General features: G+C 33.9%; 1 protein-coding gene across 1 annotated transcript; it reads left to right on the forward strand.

Annotated features, from left to right (window-relative positions):
* Positions 1-721: 721 nt before the first annotated feature.
* On the forward strand, positions 722-3155 carry LOC114267911 (putative 2' cyclic ADP-D-ribose synthase BdTIR). The gene is made up of 2 exons (XM_028208993.2): positions 722-1194; positions 3038-3155. Exons 1-2 carry the CDS (start codon positions 722-724, stop codon positions 3153-3155), a joined length of 591 nt encoding a protein of 196 aa, XP_028064794.2.
* Positions 3156-26493: the final 23338 nt, after the last annotated feature.

Here is a 26493-nt window from a genome sequence, read left to right on the forward strand (position 1 = left end):
AAAAATTTGAGGCCTCAATCATTAATCTATATTAAAATTGTGAAATTAATTGTATTATTTTTTAAATACAAGAGAAATAAATATAATTGGTCCTAAATTTTAAAAAAATAAAACCATAAAACGTGTTTGAAGGATTAAAACACAAAGGCCAAGTCAAACTGTTCAAAACATTTTACTCTTATTGTCTGTCCTTTCAAAGCAAATACAAGTCTCACTTGAAATGTAGAATTCTTTTCCGTGAAAATAAAATTGAATGTTTCCTTTAATCAAATCATCTATAAATACACAAATATCGAAACATTCTCCAAACTACAAACAAACGTAACATACTTACGTCTCTCAGGCTTTTTTACTTCTCAATTTTTAATCAATTTTGAATCACATCATTTTTTATAATTTTTTACATATTTTTATAAAAAATAAAAAAGTCAATTTTTAAATATCTTTCTAAAAACACCTTTTTAGTTGTACATTATTAACATCTATTCTTCAATTAGGACAAATGCCGTTGCATTTTGATTTTTTCTAAAATACCCTTCTCACTCAATAACTACTTTATTTATTTATTTTTGTAATTATCACATAAAATACTCTTTTTTATTTATGAAATCGTTCAAAATTGCTAATTAATGATTTTTTTAAGTAAAAATTTAAGCAACCTTAAAAACCCACAACAACATTCATACAAATATTAGGGTTTTCAAGCCTTGTTCAAGAAGCCATGCAACGTTCATTACCATACCCGCAAATTCTCCGGTACCTGACCCAAATCCGCGCCAAAAAACTGCCACGCACCGACGTTTTCATCAACCACAGACGAGCTGACACGAACAAGAATGTTGCAGGGTTGTTGTATGATCAACTTGCTAGGCTAAAACTGAGGCCATTTTTGGACAGCAAGACACTAAAGCCTGGCGACAAGTTAATGGAGAGCATCGACATGGCGATACGTGATTGTAAGGTTGGGATCGCAATTTTTTCGCCCCGTTACTGCGAATCATTCTATTGTCTGCATGAGTTGGCCATGATTATGGAGTGTAAGAAGAAGGTGATACCGATTTTTGTGGACGTAAAACCGTCGGAGCTTAGGGTTGTCGATGATGGAAGCCGGCAGGCCATGGAGTTGGTTAGGTTTAGGTGGGCTGTGGAGGAGGCTAAGCACACAGTTGGACTCACGTTCGACTCATCAAATGGGTGAGAAAGCACATACTTTTCTTTGTAGCACATTACAATGACTTTTGAATTTTTTTTTTTTTTTGATCAGCAAAGAGAAAAATCTTTATTGATAAAAAGAAAGACAAATACAATAATAAAGGAAAAGTGGATAGGTGCAAAAAGTATCATAGCAAGCCAAATCAATCCCAATCAGATTAGCACCGATAAGACCGCCCAATCATTTACTAGCACACCATCAAAGTTGGTGAGGAGCCAACCAGAAAACACCCCAAGCAAACCAAGAATAGAAAACAAAATACATCAGCAAAAGAGTCACCCTCACAAAACCCAACTTCACCACTACTACACCTCCGAGCTGAATAGCAGCAAGCATGCTTAACCACCAACTCCCAAATCCTCACAAAACAAAAATTCACCATCATCACAAACACAAAATATCAGTTCAACAATTAGCATATTAGTACAAGACCATTGTTGACAGCAACAACTCCATATTTAACTCCCCTGAGCACCATTTCATCACCCATGACTTTTGAAATTTTGCATGCATTCATACCTTGGTTTTAAATATTGATATATCTCGGTATATAGTAGAAATGAAAATGATATGCATATTGTTCAGTTTGTAATACGTATCGATTCATAGTTGATGCATTACTTGATTCATAGCTGAACACGGCTAGTTTACAACCGACGCTGACTTTTTCTTTTAGATTTTAGATTGGAGAGTGTTCTTTGGATCCGTGAAGCCTATCACGGATTTCGTTTTAATGATTCGAATCATTTATTTTATTTTGTATTTTGCGTATTTCATTCATACAAAAAATTAGGTTAATCTAATAATTATAACATGTTCAATTTTTTACTTAAAAAAATAGACAACAATTGTGCTTTTTTAAAAAAAAAAAGACTTTTTTTTAGTGACAAACGTAATAAATTAAATAAATTACAGTTATTGAATCAACCTAATTTTTTTGAAAGAAATACGCAAAGTGCCCAACAAAATAAATAATTTAAATTATCGAAATGAGACTTGTGGTGGATCTCATAGATCCAAACAGTACCTTCCAATCCAAAATTTAGGCCGGAGAGAATCCTCCCCCTTTTTTTTTTTATCGAGAAAATAAAATGTTATTTAACTCGAAAATTGGGAGTACATTCAGATAACAAGGCTCAAGTTAAAAATTTCATCCTAAGCAACGTATTTCAATTAAGTTGACACATGACCCAAAGCAAATTCCATGCGGCTGATTTTGCTATTATAAAACTCTTTTTCACAATTGATAATTAAATACAAAAATGGTGATCATGTCATTTGACTCACGATACATATTGTTTGATTGTTCTGATGTTGGTAGATTGGGACCAATATTGAGTCATCTCCTGATGCCGCTACTTAAATCCCTAATTTATGTACCTATTTATATTATTATGAATATGTAATTAGTTTTATATATGGAGCTATTCTTACCAAAATAAATAAATAATTTATACAAAATTTGTTAACCAAATGACCTGGCGATAATATTTCTATAATTAAGTATCATTTAAATAAGCACTTTATTTTAAATTAATAGGTTTCAATGTAAACAAATAACTCTCTCTCTCTCTATATATAGTCTTTGTATATTGATGTTGAACACATATATGGTGTTTGATAATACATTAGGTCTACAAATTCAGAAAAAATAAACAGAAAATTACCAAAAAAATTTCATCAAAGACTAAGATTTATTTATACTATGAATCTACAACAACTTGATTAAATATATACACCATTGATTTGATATTTTGGACACTTTCTGATTTTGTTTTTCTAAAACAATAGACTTTCTATTGATAATATGATGGGTATATGCAGGGATTGGTCAGATCTCTTAAGAAGTGCTTCGGATGTGGTGATGAAGAACTTGCTTGAGGTTGAAGGCGAAACACCACTCCACAAGAACCAAAAGCCACCCCAAAATCTAAATATTTGAAAAAAAAAAAAAAAAAAAAACTACAAAAAATAAATAATATTAAGATTTGAGTCTTATAATTAAATAAATTCTTGAGTTTATTTTTGTTAATTTAAATATTAATTTTTTTTAAAAAAAATTTCAATCTAAACTATTTGATTATTTTTATTAAGTAAAATTGATGGAAAAATAGTATTTTAACTATTAAACTTAATAAGAAAGAGTATTTTAGACATTTTCTAACCAATTTTTTTCCGTCAATTTTTACTTAACAGAAATAGATAAATGATTTAGATAAAAAATAAATCAAAATATTATGATTTAAATTGATGAAATTTAAAACTCAAGATTTAAATTGACAAGGCTCAAATGTTGAGGTTTTTCTTAATAGTTTTTCCTAAATACTATTATTTTGAATTTTTCGACTTTTCTGACTTTAAAAAGAGGCATGAACTACCTTTATTTGTTAATTTTGTGTTTCTTAATTTAATTTATTGTATAATAAAAAAAAAAAAATCAAGTGGGCTACTGGCTAACTCATGTTGATAATTCCATTATAGCTCTTTCAAAGGGTTTGTGGCTTCAACAAAATTGTCTTTCATGTAATCTATGAAAAGTTGTAATGATCAATAAGGGCTCTCTTTCTTGAATTAGTTATGTGAATCAATTCATTTACGTCATGTGTGTGTAGAAATTTCTAAAATTAACACATAATTTTTTAAATTATCAAAAATCAAAATTAATTTTCAACCATGGGTGCTGATTTTGGGTTTTTTTTTTTTTTTTTTTTTTTAAACTTTATTAACTTGGGATTGAATATTGCACAATGAGATAATAATATAAATTAAAGAAAATGCATGAAACTATTATTAATAATGATTATCAAAATTCAAGATTAATTTTCAACTGTGGGTAATTGGTGACTAAAATTGTTATGCTACCATTTTTTTCCCCATTTAGGAACATGACATATATATTCAAAATTAAATATGAATACATGAATGTTTCAGTTTATGTACAATGGGTTATTATTTTTTCAGCATTCTAACAAACTAATCATCAGATCTCTGAAATATATTGTCGAACTTTCATGTTCAACAATAATTCTTCTTCAACAAAATTATTGCTGAATATGCAAGTTGATATATATTATTAAATTAATTTTTTTTAGATACTTAAACTTTTGAAACAGTGATGATCCAATATAGTATCAGAACTCTAACAACTGGGGGAGTATTAAATTTGATATACATTATTTGCCTTAGATCTAACAACTTAAACTTCTGGATAATTAATGATTTATCATAATATTTGTCTACGATCATGACAGTATGAGTACTTTAAATAAATAAATAAATAATGGTCTCTGTATGAGTAATTAATGATAGGAGAATTGACCAGTAAATCCCGTTTTGTAAACTTGTAATCCATAAGGTCTTAAATATTTTTTTGGTGATTGAGTGGTCTCTTAAATTATTTGTTGACTGTTTAGCCATTATTAATATAATTGGAGAATATGTGCCGTGGTTATGTATGAGAAAGGTGGTGGGGTGTTTGTGTGTCAATTTTTTGAAAAGCACACTAATAGTTTTTTAAAGTTTTATTTTTTTAACACGCGCAGTGTGAGCCGTGAATTCTTTACTAATTATTTTTGGACACGTGACGTGAATTCAATCAAATTTGGGTCCGTCGCGTTGAAGTGTCGCATGTCACGTTTAGGAAAAATACATTAAAGAGTTTTAAATTTTTTTAGAGTGTCACAACATATCCGCAACATTGTCACATTTAAAAAAAGTATACTAAGGAGTTTTAATTTTTTTTGGAATATAATATCTTATCTAGCACGTTGTCACATTTGAAAAAAATACACTGAGGATGAATAAAAATTTTAGAGTGTCACATCATACCTGTCACGTCGTCACATTTGGGAAAAGTACACTAAAGACTTTTTAATTTTTTTAGAGTGTCCCATCGTTGGAGTGTCACATTAACACACCATATCTATCACACATTCAAAAAATAAAATAAAATAAAATAAATTCCTCAATTAACTTGTGAGAGTATACCTATCTAACCAATACCCATCCACATTTAAAAAAAGAACTTACTGGTCACACACCACCTAATAAGGACTCTTCAATCAACCATTTAACACATAAGACCAAATAATACAGAAGTTTCCAAAATAGAACTTTCCAATAAATTTCCCTTAATGATTTTCCATGCAAAAATGTCAACTATTTTTCTTTTCTTCTTAATCTCTCTCTCATGCAAAAATGTCAACTATTTTTCTTTTCTTCTTAATCTCTCTCTCTCTCTCTCTCTCTCTCTCTCTCTCGTATTCTCTCACAAATATGATGGTGAAATGTCAACTATAGCGTGAGAACCAAACAACTTCCTAATGATCCAACATTGTTGCACGGAAATGAATGAGATGAGTGTGGACCATTTGTTTGACGGTGCCCTTCCTGCAAAATCTAAAATTTCAGTGCGTGTTGGGAATTTGTGGATAAGCTTTATTACTTTTCAAATCTTCATATTATTTCATTTTGAGTAATACTATCTAAATCAAATTTATATATAAATTCTATATAGATTGATGTGTCACATTTATATTCATTTATTACAAATAAAAATGTCTATCATTATGGTTTATAATTATATGTTAAATTTTGTATGAAATTTCTGTATAAATTTCATTTTTCTTTCATTTCTTATCTTATTTTCTCACTCCTAAACACAACTGAATAGATCCTATGTGTATTTACTTTTGTGAGTCCCACTATTTTGAGTGAAAAATGAAAATGTGACATTCCAAAAAGATAAGTGAGCAAGAAAATATCTACTTACATGAATTGTTAGAGCAATCTTTTGTGTATGTTGTGTGTTTATGTAAAACCAAAAACTAGAAATCAAATTATAATTAATTATAGAAAAATTGCAGATTTACAAAATTTATCAAAAATCGAATTTGCAAAAAATATAGCAGATCAAGTCAAGTGGGATAAGTGAAACACACCAATTTTAATGGAAATCTACTAACATGAACCATTTTCAAATGGTAATGCTATGATCAGGTGCCTCAGATGTTTTTTTTTTTTTTTTTTTTTTTTGCTGCTGTGTTGGATTAAACAAAAATGGGGCTTGGATTGATTGAAGGGCTGCTGGAAGGGCTGCTGATTGCTGGTTTTAATTTCTTTGGTTTTCTTGTTTTACTTTGTGTGTTGGTTTCTCTCCAACTAGGAGGTTGGAGTTTCTTATAGCTCCAAGCTCCTCTTTATTGATGTAAAGTGTTTTTTCCATCAATAAAATTTTTTTGCCGATCAAAAAAAAATGAACCATTTTCAAATAGCTCACTGAGAGGGTAAGCTGCGCAGTGCAAATGGCCGAGCTAAGTTTGCGCGGATCTTGGTTTTGGACTGTCCAAATGAGCCGAGCTAAGTTTACATAGGCCTTGTGTTTGCACCGTGCAACAAGCTGAGCTAAGTATACACGGACCTTGGGTTTGGACTGTCCAAATGAGCCAAGCTAAATTGCCTGTTTTGCTCTCCGTGTTATTCTAAGCTGAAAAGGCTTTGGGACCATGCTATATTTAGAAGACCGGACAACAGTTAGCCGGTTATGACAAGGCGAAGTTGGCCATGTGACTGAGCCGAACAACCGAACTGGGTCTTGTGTTTAAGGTTAGCACGGCGTAATATGTTCTCGGCAATCATAAAGACAAGCAAGGTTCATTCAGTACGGTTACTTGGTCCTTGACTAACCGGAATGGCGTCTTTAGTTTGGTTGTCGGGCTAAGAGTTGTGTGCATTGGTATTGGTGGCGTCTTTAGTTTGATGTGCTGCTTCAGGAGTATTAGTTATTGGTTGGTTATGGTTTGAAGTGCGGGCCTTTGCCACTGCTGCAGAGTTGCTATTGCTGCTGTTTGTTTACTGGGTGAATTTGTGTATATTGGTATTTGGTTGGTTCTGGGTTGAAGTGAGGGTTTTTGCCATTGCTGCTGTGCTGCTAATATTGATGATCTTTTGCTGCTGTTGTTGTTTACTGGGGCGAAGATTATAGCTTGAAAGGGGTGTTTTGTTTTGGTTGGTAGGGTGTTTTTGCAATTTTTTCGATTTTTGTTTTGGTGTTTTCCCTGTTTTGCTTTGTATGTTGGTTACTCACCAACTTAGAGTTTGGAGTTAGTGCTAACAGATGATTTGGTGGGCTTCTTGGTGCCAACCTGGTTGGGATCTTGAGGTTTTACTGTGATACTTTTTGCACCCTCCTCTTTATTGAGAGGGTAATTTTTGGTAAAAATTGGGCCGAGCTGTGAGATGGACTTTGTGGCCCAAAGTACGACGGACTAGGCAAAAAGGCCCAATAGAAATGTAAAAGTTACTCCGACCCAAGAGAGGTAAAGTTACTTCGGCCCAAGAATAGTAAAGTTACTTTGGTCTGGGCAAGTTGGAGCTAGGCTGGTCTGAGTTAGTCCGGTCATGATGTATCCTGAATAGGTCGGTCTGGCAGTACCTTTAAGTTAGATCGACCTAGGAGTTATACCGGTCGTAATTTTGTTAAGTTTGGTCCAACTGTGCCATGGGTTGAGCAAGAGAGGACCGAGATAAGGAGGAGTAAAAGCAGAACCGAACTAAGGTAATTCAGCCTACTCAGTGGCTCTGCATAGTCAAGTTTATTTCGGTCATGTTATAGTTCGGCCATGGTACAAACCATCTCACTTGGTTTAAGCAGTGAGGGGGGTGTTGAAGGATAAGCATTATCTTTCAGGAGTATGAATCCTAGGAGGACTCTGCATGGAGGAGTATGAGTCCTACTAGGATTGTGCCACTCGAAACCTATAAAAGCTCACAAACATCACCTTGGAGGAGGTAACAGAATACAACACATAACTTTGCTTTTTACACAGAGCTTCTTGTCTATTTGTCAAGCTTACTGACTTAGGCATCGGAGAGGTTTCCGGCACTCACCCGCCGACTAGCTCACATTTGTGTTTTCAGGTGAAAAAGCGACGTCGTACGGAGGAGCGCAGACTTAGTCAACAGGATTATACGAGAAGGTGTATTTTTTTCCCGTACACTTTGTATGTTTTCCATCAATAAAGTTCTTTTTTGTTGATAAAAAAAAAAGAGTAGTGTCATTTTACTTGGTTTGTAGTGATCAATGGTGTTAAAGGATGGGTAATATTCTTTAGGAAATGAATTTCTATTAAGAATTTATGAGGAGGAATTAGAGTCCTATTAGGATTCTACCTTGCAAAGGCATAAAACCTAAAATGAGGTATTGCAATTCTAACTCTCGAATTTACAAAACTTTTCTTCATATTGAACCTGTGAATTGACTTAGGTATCAAAGGGGTTTTCCTGCACACACCTGCTGAGTAGCTCACCAGAGTTGTTTTGCAGAAAGAACGACATCGTATTAAGGAGTTCAAGTTTGGTTACAAGGAGTACGCGTGCAGTGAATATTTCATACCCGTACACTCACTATGATGTCAATTTCTTAATCACAGTAAATGATTTTGACCAATCAAATACATATTCACATATTCACCACCGAGGGTGGTGGCGGAGTGGAAATGTGTCTTCCTTCCACACAAGTAAGCAGGGCTCGACTCTTGAGGGGCTTGACTAACGACCCGTTTTTCAAATGATGAAACTGACTACGCTATATTTCGATTGTGATTATGGCTTTTGTGTTAGGGGTTGGTACATTTCTCTCTTACCCCGGTGGTGGATTCCTTCCTTTGAATTGAGATAAGTCTGGCCTTCGCACCAACGCCTAGGGATTGCAATGATACTACCAATATGCACCATTTTTTTTTTGGATCAAAAATAAAAAATTCAAATACATATTCTTAATCTTCACATAAAAATAAACAACTTTATCTCTTAAATCAATCTAAAATATTAAGTAAATCCCATACTAATTAAACTAGTATGACAGTCAAAACTCATGGTTGAAAAAACATTTTTCCAATATGAATTTTTTATACAACTCTTCTATTAGATACATATGTATCGATTCATCATACATATATTATGTGAGAGTATTGAAATTTCTAGAACAACACATTATTATATATATAGATTATTGAAAATCAAATAAAAATTCAAAAATGGGTATTTATTCATTCAAGCTAATGGTGGCTTCTGACCCTTCTGTTGTGAAGTAATCTTGCTTCACCTATAACAATAAAATAAAAATTTCCACCGACCTAAGAGTAGGAGTATGGCTGCTAGCCGTAGTTGCATTTAATGCTTTCACATTGCTAGCCGTATTTGCATTTAATGTTTTCACATTTCTAGTTTATCTATAAATAGCTAATGTATTAGAGTGATAAGTATGTGGGAGAAAGAAAATAAAAGAGTGGTCTGTTTGTTTGTTTTCTCAGAATCATTTCGAGTGAATTTAAATTTTAGTTTGGTTCAGTGTTAATCCTCTCATTTTGAATCATCAACAGTGGTTTGCACCCCACTCCCACCAACAATGGCATTAGAGCCGAAGATAACTTGCATTTGCAAACATTCTGCAAAATTTTCAAGAATAGAGCGTCGTTTCAAAATTTGCCCAGAAATCAAAGTTGTTGAAATTCATTTTTGATCACACCAGTGTGTAGGTGTCATCGAGACGATCACAGAGAAAAAAATAACGTCGAAAACTGAGCCTCACAATCCCCGCACGCGCCTCTTGACGCCGTCGCCATGCGCTGCAACGCACGCACGCGCCTTCTTCGCCCGGAGTTGCAGGGTCCAACCCGTCTGGCACACGATTCGGTCCATTAGCTCGGATCCGGATCCTTTGAGTTGACGTCATTGATGACATCACGCCAAGTCGTTCAGCTGAGCTAGAGCCGAGCCGAGCTACCAAGCCGCTAACGTCACACTAATGTCATTGGATCCGAAAAAATTATCCAGTACTTCTCAGAATTTCCAGAATTCGCCGATCTGAGCCGTTTAATTATTTTTTGCTACATCTGAGCCGTTTGAAATCCATTTTTAGTGATCCAATAGTGCTTTCCAACTATTTGGAGTATTCCGGACACATCTGTACACTCAGAATTTACAAATTACATACTAAAAAATTGCAAATTTTTTATAGTCAACCAATGGCCAGTACAAACAACTTCTTTCAGCCCTAGTTTCCAAAACTCAGCAAGGAGAACTATGAAAATTGAAGTATTCAAATGCAAGTCCTACTAGTCTCACAAGGTTTGTGGGAGTTAGTTGATCAAGGATATGACGAGCCAGCTACTCTCGATGATGAAAAAAATTTAAATGAAGCTCAGAAGATAACATTAAACGATTCAAGGAAGAAAGATAAAAAAAGCCTTGTATCTACTCTATCAAGGCATTGATGAGTCAAGCTTTGAGAAGATTTCAGCAGCAGCAACCTCTAAAGAGGCATGGAGTATTTTTCGCAATTCATGCCGTGGAATTGAGAAGACGATTAGAGTTCGACTCCAAGTGTTACGTTGGCGAATTCGGGATGTTGTACATGAATGAGAATAAGTCGATTTCTGAGTACTTTAATAGAAAATTGACCATTGTTAATCAGATGAGAAGATATGGAGAGAAGATGGAATCTCTTCAAATGATAGAGAAGATTCTACAATCACTCAGTCCCAAGTTCGAGTACGTGGTTGTAGCAATAGAAGAGTCCAAGGATCTCAGTGCCATGACCACTGATGAGTTGATGAGCACACTTGAGATTTGTGAACAAAGGATCAACAAGAAGACTCCCTCAAGTTCACTAGAGCAAGCTCTTCAATCAAAGCTGTCTTTCAAAGATGACAGAAACGAGCAAGGGGGGACATCACAAAGAAGCCGAGGAAGAGGTCGTGGTTACAATAATCGAAGTTTTGGTTTTCGAGGAAGAGGCAAAAGAGGTCCAGCCAGAGGAGGAAGAAGTCAACCACACTTTGCTCCAAGAGAAAGAGCAAGAAGTAGAGGAGGTGGTTACAACAACCGAACAAGAGTTGACAAAAGCAATGTTCAGTGTTACCAGCGCCACAAGTTAGAGCATTACAACAATGAATGCCAAAGTAGAGCAACAACAGAAGCCGAAGAGCAAACAAATTTTGCTGAGCAGGAAACAAACAAAGTTGGACCTATAGTCCTGTTTGTCCACCATGGAGACACTGAAAACCAAAACAATGTTTGGTATCTAGATTTGGGAGCCAGTAATCACATGTGTGGTAAAAGAGAGTTGTTTGTTGAGTTTGGCGAGACTATACAAGCACAAGTCTCATTTGGTGATTCTTCAAAGACTCCAGGTAGAGGCAATATTCTGATTTAGCTCAAAAATGGAGATCATGATTACATCTCCAATGTTTATTATGTCCCTGCCATGAAAAACAACATTTTGAGTATGGGACAACTCCTAGAGAAAGGATACGACTTCAACATGAAAAGTTGTCATCTTACTATCAAAGACAATCATGGTAATTTGATCGCTCGAGTGAGAATGTCCAAGAATCGGATGTTTGCATTGAACATCCAACATGATGCTGCGAAGTGTTTAAGTGTCATCATCAAAGACAAAGATTGGCTATGGCATTTGAGGTTTGGACATCTCAACTTTGGAAACTTAAAGCTGTTGTCAAGCAAGAATATGGTAAAAAGGCTCCCTCATATTGCTCATACTAATGAAGTTTGTGAAAGCTGCATTCTTGGCAAGCATCACAGAACTAGCTTTGCCAAAAAAGTTAAGTAGAGAGCAACAAAGCCGCTGGAGCTAGTGCACACTAATGTGTGTGGTCCATTGAAGCCAATGTCAAATGGACATAATAGATATTTTCTCACATTCATTGATGATTATAGTCGGAAGACATGGGTGCATTTTCTTAAAGAAAATCGGAGGTGTTTAATATCTTCAAAGAATTCAAAGTTCTTGTGGAAAAGCAAAGCGGCTACTACATCAAGACATTGCGGTCAAATCAAGGTAGAGAGTATACATCAAATGCTTTCGAGAATTATTGCAAAGAGCATGGAATCAAGCATCAAACAACACCATCATTTATGCCACAGCTGAATGGTGTTGTTGAAAGGATTATCGCACAATCTTAGATATGGCAAGGATCATATTGAAAGGAAAGTGACTACCCAAACAATTTGGGGCTGAAGCCCTATCATGTGTTGTGTATCTGTTGAACAAATGTCCAACCAGGAGCCTTCACTCTATGACTCTAGAAGAAGCTTGGAGTTCACATAAGCCAAGTGTCAATCATCTCAGAATATTTGGGTGTGTTGCATACACCAAGATTCCAGAAGCAAGAAGAACCAAGCTCGACGATAAAGGAGAAAAATGTATCATTGTCGGATATGGAGACAGAACAATGGGATACAAGTTGTATAATCCCATTACCAGAAAGGTGATCATAAGTAAAGATGTGATATTTGAAGAAGAAGAAGCTTGAAACTGGAATCAAGATGAAGTTGTTATAGATACAAAACTCATTCTTGAAGATGAAACATCAAAATCCCCAGTTGAAATTACAAGAGAAGTTCAAGATGAGTCACAAACTTCTCCACATAGAATACCGGCACCTAGATCTCCAGTTGCTCATAAAAATGCTGCATCATCATCATCAGCATCATCATCAGATGATAGTTTTTTCAAACAACCAAAAGCAATGAGAAATTTGTAGGAGATATATGAAGCTACAAAAGAAGCAGATCTAAATTTGTTCTGCCTACTCTCAGATAGTGATCTACTTACTTTCTTAGAAGCCATCCAAGAAGATAAATGGAAGAAAGCAATGGATGAAGAAATTCATGCCATTGAGAAAAATGACACACGGAAGGTTACCAGTCTACCGGAGGGGCACAAACCCATTGGAGTGAAATGGGTATACAAGACAAAGAGGAATGCACAAGAAGAAGTGCAACACTGTAAGGCAAGGTTAGTAGCAAAAGGTTACAAGCAGAGAGCTGGAATTGATTATGGAGAGGTGTTTGCTTCAGTTGCCCGATTGGAGACTATCAGGCTAATGATTTCTTTGGCTGCCCAGCATAAGTGGCAGATTTATCAACATGATGTGAAATCGGCATTTCTTAATGGTTTCCTTGAAGAAGAAATCTATATAGAACAACCTTCGGGGTATGTTCAGAATGGGCATGAAAACAAAGTGTACAAATTGAAGAAAACACTTTATGGATTGAAGCAAGCGCCGCGTGCATGGAATACTAGAATTGATCAGTATTTTCATAACAATGGTTTTGAAAAATGTCCATATGAACACACACTATATTTGAAGAAGGAAGCTGATGGAAGCATGTTGCTTGCTTGTCTTTATGTTGATAATATAATTTTCACCGGAAACAAGCCAGCCATGTTCAAAGACTTTAAAAGAAGTATGATCCAAGAATTTGAAATGACAGATATTGGATTGATGGCTCATTTTCTCGGCATTGAAGTGGCACAAAGAAAATATGAAATTTTTATTTCCCCAAGTGGCTATGCCAAGGAAATTCTCAAGAGATATGGAATAAAAAATTACAATCCAGTGAACACTGCTGTAGACAGTGGAGTGGAGCTCAAAAAAGGTACAAAGGCAAGTGATGTGGATCCAACTTATTACAAGAGCCTAGTTGGAAGTCTCCGCTATCTTACTTGCGCTAGGCCAGACATGCTCTACGGAGTAAGACCGATTAGCAGATATATGGAAACACCAAATCAGTCACACCTTTATGCAGCAATGAGGATCCTTCGGTACATCAAAGGTACAATCAATGATGGTTTATTCTATAAATCAACTGATAATTTCAGTTTTGTTGGCTACTCAGATAGCGACTGGGTACGTGACTTGGATGAACGGAAAAGTACTACGGAATTTACTTTCTTTATGGGAGAAGTAAGCATATTGACACCCGTTGTCATTTCATCCGCGAGCATGTGAAAAATAAAGAGGTGAAATTATTTCCTTGTAAATCTCAAGATCAACTTGCAGATATTTTCACGAAACCATTGAAAAATGATCTGTTCAACAGAATGAAGATAATGCTTGGGATGAAGCCGCATTGAGAATCAAGATTAAGGGGGAATGCTGTGAAGTAATCTTGCTTCATCTATAATAATAAAATAAAAATTTTCCACCGACCTAAGAGTAGAAGTATGGCTGAAATCAAAATTTTCAAAGGTGGTTGGCTGCTAGCCGTTGTTGCATTTAATGCTTTCACATTGCTAGCCGTATTTGCATTTAATGCTTTCACATTTCTAGTTTATCTATAAATAGCTAATGTATCAGAGTGATAAGTGTGTGGGAGAAAGAAAATAAAAAAGTGGTCTGTTTGTTTGTTTTCTCAGAATTATTTTGAATGAATTTAAATTTCAGTTTGGTTTAGTGTTAATCCTCTCATTGTGAATCACCAACAGTGGTTTGCACCCCACTCCCACCAACACCTTCATCTCAATTTTCTATTCCAACTATCTGTCTTATATGTTGCCATGTAGTCTTCAGCTAAAAACGGACCAACGAGCTCACTATGGTAAATAATTTTTTATGCAAACGGTTATCTAATGAGAAGAGGATTAACTTAGGAATTCGCTAAATTATAAAAAAATTGATAATAAAATTTAAAGGGTTGAGTTTGAGTTAAGTCAAAGGACCGCTGGAGATTTGTCCATTAGTCGAAGTACATTCTAATTAGCTCAAACATTCGGTTATCAAAAAAAAAAATGGTATTCATTTTTTTAAATGACAATGTGACATAATACGGAAATAGAAGAGAAAGTTCTATGAATTTATTTATTTTTGTATAATTCATCTTTATTGTTATATTTATAAAATGAATGATTCGAATTATCGTTATATGTTCTGGATGAAACTCACAAAATAAAATTGGAGGGTAGTGGCATAGAAGATAGTCATTCCCTTATTTATCACTACTGGTGCAATGAAACTTGCCCAAATGCTGATAATTAATGTGTATATATATATATATATATATATTAGAGTTGTGCCCTTTAAACAATTGAAAAAAAATTACATATTCAGAAAGAGATTTAAATTTAAAAATATAAAGCCTGCGATGCAGTTTTAAATTTAGGTCTTGTTTGATAATTTACTATTATAGTTGAAAAGTTAAAAAATACTAAAAAATTAAAAAGTCAACAACATATATTAAAAAGTCAAATATTTTATTTTTTCTCTACTTTTTACACATCTTTTTATAAAAAAAATTTAAAAAAATTCCTAATATACTAAATTTTTTATCTCATATTTTAATCAAAAAAATTGAAAAATTACTAAATCGAGGCTTTAGTATAATATAAATCACACTTAAACTTTTATTTTTATTTTTGAGTCACACATTTTATTTTGTAAACACTTTATAAATTATTAATTTTTGTTTCCAAATGGGTAGCATTTACAAACAATTAATTCCTATATTTAAGTCAACAATGTGCTAAGCTTTCCAGAAGGAATCATGATTCACTATGTGTGAGAGAAATAGTGAGATTTTTCCAATGAAATGGTCCTTTCAAAAAAGGGCAGTCCGGTTTTCCTTTCTTGACAAGGCTTTAATTCCTTAAGATGACTGACATAATTAAAAATAAATTGAAATTACAATATATAATTGTATCCACCGACTGTTTAGTCAAATATTATGGATATCAAGAATATAAGATTGGGGTTGGACTTTGAATATGAAAAAAAATTGAGTATCTATAGGGTCTATTTCAGTTTCAATAATTTGAATTATTGATTTTATATGATTCTTAGTTTATATTATTTATCAAGAAATTAGTTCAATTTAAAAATTATAATATTTTTATTTTATCACATTTGTTTTCAAAAAAAAAAAAAAAAGATGATAAATATGTATTTGAAAATATACCATCCATATTTTTTAGACAAATTAAATAAAATGAAAATATTATTATGGAATTCATCAATTGTTTATTATAGGTAATATATATATATATATATATATATATATATATATATATATATATATAAAACTTTATAAAATGCTCTGTTCAAAGAACTAAAACCAAACTTAGGGTTGGTTTGAGATATTCTAAATAAGTGTACTTTTTGACTTTTTATGAAATATAGGTTGAGTTTGAAGTGATGTGGTAGAGAGGTGATGTGACTTAAATAAGATGATGTGACTTAAATAGAATGCTAACTTTTTAATTTTTTAACTTTTTTAGTATATGACAAACAAGACCTTAAGATCACCTAAGTTCATTCAAATTCAAATATAAATTTGAAAAAAAATCAACCCATAAATTAAGCTGAACAATTAACGGCATAAGAAAGTCAAATAAGACAAACCTCCGACAATATTACAAGAATGAGATAACTGGGAAGAAATAAACAAGTAAACAAAAAAAAAAAAAAATTAATAATTAAAAATAATTGCAAATCTATGTATTTCAAATTAAGACAGCCTCTCTCTTTCTATCTTTAAGATATCTTAACTGCTCTCTTTCTTTATTTAAGCCTTATTTGGTAACTCACTATTTTAGTTTAAAAGTTAAAAAGTTACTAATAAAAATTAAAAAATTAATAATATATATCAAAAAATCAAAAAGTTTTTTTTTCTCTAATTTTTACACGTCTTTTCATAAAATATCAAAATATCATTCTAAACATTTTAATTTTTTTTACTTCATATTTTATCAAAAAAATTAAAAAAATATTAAAATAATATGTTCTCAAGCAATACCTTATTTTCTTTTACAATCCCTTGCCTAGGGGCAAAGGGCGGTGGTTCTAGCTCTTCCTTGTCTCTATTTCTTCTTTGACCATTTCTTTTTAATTCATCACTATACTATTCGCTATCACCAAGGAAGCTTTCCTATCATATTCGTGATTGAGATTCGATGTTGCTCAATGCATTTTTATACGTTAGGTAATTATTTTAGATTTACAATAATTTATTTTGAAAGTGGAGCTTAAAACACTATAATTATTGTGATGATTAATTGCCGTGAAGGTGTTTAGTGATATTTATTTTGTGTGATTATTTTTGTTTTTGTTTTTATTTTTTTTTAATATTGTAATAATGCCTCTATGCGTATATATTTTTATCGTCTTGAAAGCTTCTCTCTCTACCCTTTTTTTCTTCTAGGGTTTCCTTTCTGAGCGCTGTTGGGGGTGGGAGAGGGGGGCTCCGGCCTCCGGCCGCCACTCTCCTCCTCTCTACCCCTTTTTTCTTCCATTTTTCTCTACCATTTCTGATCAATAAGCTTTGAAAGCTTTGCTTTCCATCTTTTTCCTCATTGTGAGGTGTTTTTCCCCTTCTGGTGGATTTACAGTATGTTTTTCTCCACTTCTCTTTCCCTCTGTCTTATCCCAGCCGTAGCCCTCACCAGATTCGTCGTCTATCTCATCTTTGCTTCACGTCGGCGTCGCCACCACCACATCGACACTAACTCTTCTACTTCTCATCGAATCTGCTGCCTCCATACACTGGCCTCCTCGGATTTAGCTTACAGGAGTTTTAGTACGAGCCCATGATAGAAGTGTGATTACTCATTGGTTTGAGGTTGAGTTCTGGTTTTATTTTGTTTTTGTTTATATTGGTTTGGTTTGGCCTTTGGAATCCATCAGTGCTTGGTGTTGCTTGCCCACTTTGTGGTTGTATTCTATGATCTATCATCGGCATGCTCTACGGCCATTTGTTGGCCTCTGCTTGCAGTACAAACACAAGCACTTGTTGTGTAGCTGGGGATTCTTCATAAATTTACTCTAGTTTTTTCTTTGTTTTCTCATCTTTCCTTTGGTGGTGTAAGTGATTTTTGGATGGATTCCTCTCCTTGTAAGTGCCATTTGGCTACCTTAATGGAAACTCCTCTTCTGATAAAAAAAAAAAAAAAAAGAAAAGAAGAAGAAGAAGAAGAAGAAGAAAGCTTCTTTCTTATCGAAACATCCCTTTTGATATTCATATTATGATTCGATACATTTCAATTGAGCAACTTGTAATTGAATATATAATACATTAAGGGGTTGTTTGGAATGTCCTAAATAAGTGTATTTTTTGACTTTTTGGACTAAAAAATTGAGGAAAAAAATATGAATGGTTGGATTAAATTTTTGACTTTTTACGAAAAAAATGTGTATTAAAAAATTGTATATATTAGTGTGTAGGAAAAGTTTTGACTTTTTGACTGTACGGTGGCAGGTTTGGTTTGCTGAGTGGTGTAATAGGAAATGGTTGCCTTCTTTTCAGGCAACCATTTAGACGGTGCTCTTTGGCCAGTGGGGGCCACCACGGGTCCCGTTTTGCTAATCAAAACCGTTCAATGTATATAACTCGTCGAGTATTATATGTTTGTAAAAAATTGTGTTGATCGGATATCTATAGCTATTGATCGGATTAGTTTTTTTTTCCAATCATTAACTATAACACCATCTATTTTTTATACAAAAGTGATTTGATTATGTAGTTAGCGATATCCGATCAACGTGATTTTTTACAGCATATAGTACTGGACGAGTTGTACACATTAAACGGTTCAGATTATCAAAACGGAACCCATGGTGAGCTCCCGTGAGCCTAATATTACTATTCAACTTAATGAATATATATGTAATTTGTTTTTTGGTTCCATTCACGGTACTAAAGCCATCAATTTAGTCCTGAAAATCGTGTAAAGTTAGTTCATATTAAAATATTATGTATATTAATTTTTTTATATTTTTAATTTATAAATTGTGATAACTTTTTTATTCTTTTGTGTAATTTTTTAACTTTTTGAATTTTTTGAAACATCTCAAATCAGGCCTGAGTATAATATTTTTTAATTAACATAAATAAATAAATGAAAAATATTTATCCATGAGAAGAACTCACCTGTCCTCTCAATTGAGAGTCTACATGGCTGACCATTGATTAAAAAGACCACTAATTGTCACAATGTACGAGAAGATATGTTTCACTTGACTATGCAGTCTTTATTTGGAATGTGAGGTGATTTTTAATTTTTTGACTTTAATTATTTCAATTTAAGATTAAAAAGAATTTGTTTGGAACGTGAGTTAACATTTTAGATTTTTAATTTTTTGATTATTTTAATATGGAGTTAAAAGTTTTATTTGGAATAAATTTTTTAACTTTTATAAGAGAAAAAATAAAATAATTATAATTTAGATGTGACATAAAAAGTTTATTCTGTCTTTTTATGACTAAAATAATCTCAATCTCACCCAAACTCATGTCATGGGATTGATTTTTTGACTTTTTTTTTTACTTTTATGAAATAAAAAATGAAATGTTTATAGTTTAGATGTGACATCATTACAATAAATGTCACTTTTGGCTACTAAAATATTGGTCGCCAAAAGTTCAATATTTAGTCGCTGAAACGATTTAGCGACTAAAATATTTTGTCGCCAAACTCGTCGTCTATACCCTGTCAGCGATAGTATTGGCGACTAAACTTTCTTTGGTTGCCGAAAGTGACTACATTTAGCTACTAAATTTGTTTAGTCCGCATATATTATGTTTTCGCCTCTAAAATCTTTAGTCGCCGAATGAGACTTTTGGCTACTAAAGTTCGTGTGGTTGGGAAAGGTGTCACTTTTAGCTACTAAAAAATTGGTCACCGAAAGTACACATTTGGCTACGAAACATTATTTAGTTGGCAAAACGTGATTTCGGCGACTAAATTGTTAGTCACTAAAAGTGCTACCATAAAATGAGAATGACTATTATAGACTAAACATTTTGGTCACCAATAGAATACATATATTTAGTGACTAAGTAATTTTTGTCGTTGTAACTTTTGTCCACTAAAAGTTTCGTAGAGAAAAGCCTCTTAACATTCACTTCTTCACTTTTTGCCACCAAATGTTTAGTCGCCAAATGATATCATTTTTTTTCCGTGACTAAAAAATTTAGTGGCCAATAGTTTCTTTCTCTCATTCTCAATTGTTTTAGCAACTAATTATTTGGTCGCAAAAACTTTTTGGGTTATGTTTTTGCTACTAAATTATTAGTCACCAAAACATTTTATTACGTATTTGGCTACCAAAATATTTGATGGCCAAATACTTTAACGTGCATTTTTAAAAAAAAAAAAAAAAAAAAATTCTAAACAACATGTATCCATTATGAATACAACCTGTACCCTGTATAAACAATATAATCCATCAACACTAAATATGCTATCAAGCATTCAACAACGTGCACACATTTCAGTTCCAACCATCCAAATAATTAATATTGAACATCCAATTATATATATATTACAAATTCCATAAGAACCAAGTCTAATCCAACATCAATAATTTAATTCCATACATAATACAGGAATAACCAAATTAATTGTATACCTAGAACTTCTGTACCACAACAAAAATTATATTCTGTATTACCCCAAAACTATTTTGTACCACGTGCTATGTTAATTTCTACCATGCCAACTTAGCTAATATTTATCACACCAAAAAAGTAATTTGTACAAACTGCTATATATACGAATAGAGATATAAAAACAATGCCCTCCCGTACTTGTTAAAAAAAACATATCCACATTTGTATGTCCAAAAACATCTGCAAAAAAACAAATTTTAATCCTTAGCTTGGTGCGTATAGAGGCACTTCTGGACGACATATATATATATATATATATATATATATATATATATATATATATATTGTAATAATTTCAAATATTAAAAGACAAGGAGAGTAATAGCTATTAACTAATGAAAGACATCCAAACATGAACCCATCATGAGTACTTGTTATAGCTTTTTAATCTCTAAATCTATCTAAGTAAATTTTAGTTGTTAAATGTGAAAGCAAACTGTGTAGGTATTACCAAATTACAAAACTTATGGGTGTACTTACCATTTCATCCAAAAATTATTTGTTATAAAAATGTAAGAGGACCCATCATTAGAGTTAAGCAATACTGGCCCTACAATAAAGAAACCTGAATTAAGCAATTTGTAAAGGCAAGGAGATTGTGTTGGTTATCATGAAGATGGTGTTTTCACTATGCTTATGCTTTTGTGACCTCCATGAAGCTTCCCGTTACGTTAAAACAGTGCTTTTGTGACCTCCATGGATGGAAATTAGTGTGTACTTTTTCTTCATAAAATATTCTAATTTATTCGATATAATCATAGAAAGTTTGGAAACGCTTTCCTTAAAGAAGAAACTAAGTCAACAATGTAATGAAATCATAATACTGTTCATTTCTATTCAACTAATTAGTGGGTTTATAGATGTTACATATACTTCTATTTGTGAATGAGTAATGCCTTGGGTTCTTTACAGGTTTATGGGGACAAAAGCTGAAAAAGATTATGCTTAACTATTCATCTATAAAACCATCTAATTTTGATAGGTATCTTTAATACTTAGCTTCTTTAGTCCTAAGTTCCCTGATCTGTTGCTGAGGAATTATCCTTCCATCAGCCAAATCTTGAGGCCATGTTATATATATGAACTGTTTACTATTCAACTGTTGTTGCACATTTTGTAGTGGTGATAGTTAAATTGATCAAATACACAATTGCGCCTAAACCTTAGCTGAACTTTATAAATCCATTATTTGAATTTCCAGCTGATTAGGCCAACAGGATATATCCTTCGCCACATTTAGTTCTTGCAAAATGGTGCCCCCCCAACCCCTTTTTTGACTAAGTTTATGACATTTTCAACTCTAACTTCCAACGTATGTGTCCTATTTACGTACCGTCTATCCTTACATGTCACATTTATCACCGGGAAGCTTCCCGTTATGAAAAAGCAGTGGCTCGGGGGCTGTTTTGCATTTTCACCCCCCAAACCCCTTTTTTCGACTAAGTTTATGACATTTTCAACTCTAACTCCCAACTTATGTGTCCTATTTACGTACCGTCTATCCCTACATGACACATTTGTCACCGGAAAGCTTCCCGTTACGAAAAAACAGTGGTTTAGGGGCTGTTTTGCATTTTTGCCCCCCAAACCCCTTTTTTTTTACTAAGTTTATGACATTTTCAACTCTAACTCCCCACGTAGGTGTCCTATTTACGTACCATCTGTCTCTACATATCACATTTATCACTGGGAAGCTTCCCGTTAAAAAAAATAGTGGCTCGGGGGCAGTTTTGTATTTTCGTCCCTCGAATCCCTTTTTTTGACTAAGTTTATGACATTTTCAACCCTAACTCCCAACGTACGTGTCCTACTACCGTCTGTCCCTATATGACACGTTTGTCACCAAGAAGCTTCCCGTTACTAAAAAACAGTGGTTCGAGGGCTGTTTTGCATTTTCGCCCCCCAAATCCGTTTTTTCGACTAAGTTTATGACATTTTCAACTCTAACTCCCAACTTATATGTCTTATTTACGTACCGTATGTCCCTACATGACACATTTGTCACCGGGAAGCTTCCCGTTACGAAAAAACAGTGGTTTGGGGGCTGTTTTGCAGTTTTGCCTCCCGAACCCCTTTTTTCGACTAAGTTTATGACATTTTCAACTCTAACTCCCCATGTAGGTGTCCTATTTACGTACCATCTGTCCCTACATGTCACATTTATCACTGGGAAGCTTCCTGTTATGAAAAAATAGTGGCTCGGGGGCAGTTTTGCATTTTCGCCCCCTAAACCCCTTTTTTCGACTAAGTTTATGACATTTTCAAACCTAACTCCCAACGTACGTGTCCTACTTATGTACCGTCTATCCCTACATGACACATTTGTCACCAGGAAGCTTCCCGTTATGAAAAAACAGTGGTTCGGGGGTTGCTTTGCATTTTCGCCCCCCAAACCCCTTTTTTCAACTAAGTTTATGACATTTTCAACTCTAACTCCCAACTTATGTGTCCTATTTACATACTGTCTGTCCCTACATGATGCATTTATCACCGGGAAGTTTTCCGTTACGAAAAAACAGGGATTCGGGGGCTGTTTTCCATTTTCGCCCCCTCTTTTTCGACTAAGTTTATGACATTTTCAACCCTAACTCCCAACGTACGTGTCCTACTTACATACCGTCTGTCCCTACATGATACATTTGTCACTGGGAAGCTTCCCGTTACATAAAAATAGTGGTTTGGGGGTTGTTTGGCATTTTCGCCCTCCGAACCCCTTTTTTCGACTAAATTTATGACATTTTCAACTCGCACTCCCGACGTATGTGTCCTATTCACGTACCGTCTGTCCCTACATGTCACATTTGTCACTAGGAAGCTTACCATTATGTTAAAACAGTGGTTTGAGTTACTATTCAACATACCACTGTTGAAAACAACATGCTACTTTAAACGAAGATTGAAATTCGCTATGTTTTATTGACATGTTGCTACTATAGTTAATCTTAATCAAGTAAATATGTTAAATACAAGTTCATTGTTAAGTAAACTCAATACCAAACTCTAGTAACTACACACGAAATCAATTGCACAAATAACATTTTTGAAAAGAGATTTGAGTTTTTATTAATTTATAAAAACTCATAAATAAGCTTTAATCTTCTAGGTAGTAGACAGTTTAATGAAACTTTAAAATTGGTTAGTAGAGTTTTCAATGAATTGTCAAGGCATCTTAAATGTCTCCTCATTATCACTTAGCGGTGCTCTTCCTTTACAACTTCTCATTTGAAGTATTCTTTTTGCTAGGTAAGAGTTCGGTGAATGAGGGTCTTGGGTGGTAATGATACAATGTAAATTAGAGTTGAAAATGAAAAGGATTTTGTTGATGGTTGGTGGGTATAAACAAAGGTTTCAGTGAATGACGGTCTTGGTTTGTAATCTAGGAATGAGTATAAAGATTCAGCTCAGAAACATAAAAACAAAAGTTAAAGCGAACATATTTAAACAACTCTCATTGAATTTGTGAGGCAGATTAACTCCCAAATTAATGACATTTTCAACTCTTAAAGCGAACATATTTAAACAAAGTAAGTGTGACATTAATGAAATTGTTCTTACCAACAAGCAAATGTCGGATACCCAACTTAGATTCCCAAGAGTTGTGACAGTTTGGCGACTACGTTATTAAGATGCTCGACCTTTGTATTTGTCTCCTCCCTTGCCTTTTGTCACTCCTCCCGCTCTTTCAACATCTCATTGGCTAATTGAATGCGCTCCTCTCACTCTTTCAACAGCTCATTGTAATATCTCTCACGCTCCTATCGCTCTTTCATTAACTCGTCATGATCTTTTTGTCACTTCTCACGAAGTGCCTCCACCTCAGCTTGCATTGCCTTCATGTCCTTATCGTGTGCTTGTGATGCAGCTATGGTAGAGGGTTATGGGCTACTCCCAAATCCAAGCAAGTACCTTTTCTTCTGTCCAAGCACTTGCCTTGAAAGCTCCTCCTGTGTCAATGGCGTCCCTAACTCGATGGCAACCGCTTGTACATTGACCATCTCTTGCTATCATTGCAAATAAATAAGACAAAAAAAGCTAACTAACATATATGTATTATTGGGTACTAAGTACAGTCATATTGAATACGTATATTTCCTTGTCACATACTTACATGCAGCTCACGGCATTTCGGATGGATCCAGTCATTCGTTTTCTTTGAAGTGTAGCTGTCCTCATAGAACTTAGGAAAATCCAACTCTCCATTTTTTGCTACCTGTTAACACATCAACGTATAAATCAATGACACTTTAAGTAGATTTTTGCAGACAGATTTGTATGATAACAGAGTTCTTGCAGACAGATTTGTAGTTTAGACAGATTCTTTGCAGACCGATTTGTATAGTCAAATTTTCATTAACAGATTTTTATACAAATTTCTGGACAGATTTGGAGACAGATTTTTAGACAGATTTGCAGCCAGATTTTCAGCAGATTTGTAGCCAGATTCTGAAATAGAGACAGTAGTATTTTAGTTTACACAAATTTCACAAGTGGCAATGGACGTAGATCCCCTTAACGTAATTGCAATGGATTTAATCACAACATATCAATGTATCATTTTCATATCCAAACATATCATTTTCATAACTTGTAATGACAAAATGGATTTAATCCAAACATATCATTTACACAAAAATCACAACATATCATTTTCATATCCAAACAACATATAATGGATTTAATTTTAAATAAAATCAATCTCACCATAGCAGCCATTGCGATAGGAAATGAGCGAGACCCATTGGTATGATTGTATGGCAATTGACTCCTATTACTCTTGCCAGCTTTTGACCGTTTCTAAAAATAAGACAAGCAGATAAACATTTTTTTGGTAAATATTACGGATTTTCTCATAGATGTATGTACTCTATCTAGTCTATTATTTTACCTTGTGAGATGCATTTTGCCATGCCACATCGATCAAATGCTTACAATAATCTAAACTCACCTCTAGGGGCGGATGGGCATAGATCTCATCACGTGGAAGTCCCTCTAACAACTCGAATTCTTGCTTCAAGGTGTACCTCCAATCTTTGTGCAACCCATAGGCCTTCTTATTCACAATCTGTTGTGCTTGTAAGTCATTGTGGAAATCGTCTCTAATTTGAAACTTGTCCTACAAGCATAACAAATGGAAATTGTAATAATTAAATAAAAGTCTTTCTTATAAGCATACATAATACAATTACATCTTGTGGACAAGTAATGTCAGTTACAAGAACAGCTTGGATGACGGCAGATTTTGTAGTCTCATCAAGATCCAGCCATGACTTGACATCTTTCACAGGCACAAGGTCCTAATTTGAATTCCTAACTCGTTAGTTGCTGAAGTGGCATACTTGCCAGTCATTGCATTCAACTCACGATCGATGTGAACATAACATTTTTCCCTTTTCTTGGCTCTAATTATTTTTTGTATCCCTTTGCCAAGTGTTGGTCCGTGTACACATAGGGCCTTCGAAGTCCCTGTTAACAAAATAAAAATAAAAAAATTGGCTACAATGACAAGTGATAATTGACAAATTTGATACACTTTAATCTTACCTACGCCACTCGGCTGCGTTTCGAATGGGGCTTGTGTCTTATCAGAATCAACAATTGGTTGGCTAGTGGCATGATGAGATGGTCCCACATTTGACATCTCCTGGAGAACAGGAGATGGAGCAACGGTTGATCCTGAAGGAATATCAGCCGGTGAGTCTGTTATTGTGCTCGTGACTGTCTTTTTCCGAAGTCGACCAGTCTTTAAGCCAGGAACCGTTTTCCAATCTTCAATAACACAAGTAACAGTATAAAACATGATACACATGAATTAAATTATACAAACATAAATTAGAAAGCATGAACTAACTCAATGTATATCATGCTTAATTACATTATAAAACATGATATACATGAACTAAATAAAATATAAACAATAAAAATAAATAAGCTGATTTGTTAAGCATGATATAAAGCATTACAAAGCAAGTTAACCGACATTGAACTGAGGGGTTGGCCTGTTATCTGCCTGCTGCTGTGTTGTTTGCTAATCT

The sequence above is a fragment of the Camellia sinensis genome, chromosome 9 (genome assembly GCF_055761805.1).
Source record: "Camellia sinensis isolate YWXY chromosome 9, ASM5576180v1, whole genome shotgun sequence".
Classification (NCBI taxonomy): Eukaryota; Viridiplantae; Streptophyta; class Magnoliopsida; order Ericales; family Theaceae; genus Camellia; species Camellia sinensis.

What these genes read in the sequence shown, in the direction of transcription:
- LOC114267911 (XM_028208993.2), top strand. Translation starts at nt 722, where the DNA reads ATGCAACGTTCATTACCATACCCGCAAATTCTCCGGTACCTGACCCAA. An exon ending in ACGTTCGACTCATCAAATGG is followed by an intron (nt 1,195 to 3,037) that starts GTGAGAAAGCAC and finishes GGGTATATGCAG; the next exon opens with GGATTGGTCAGATCTCTTAA.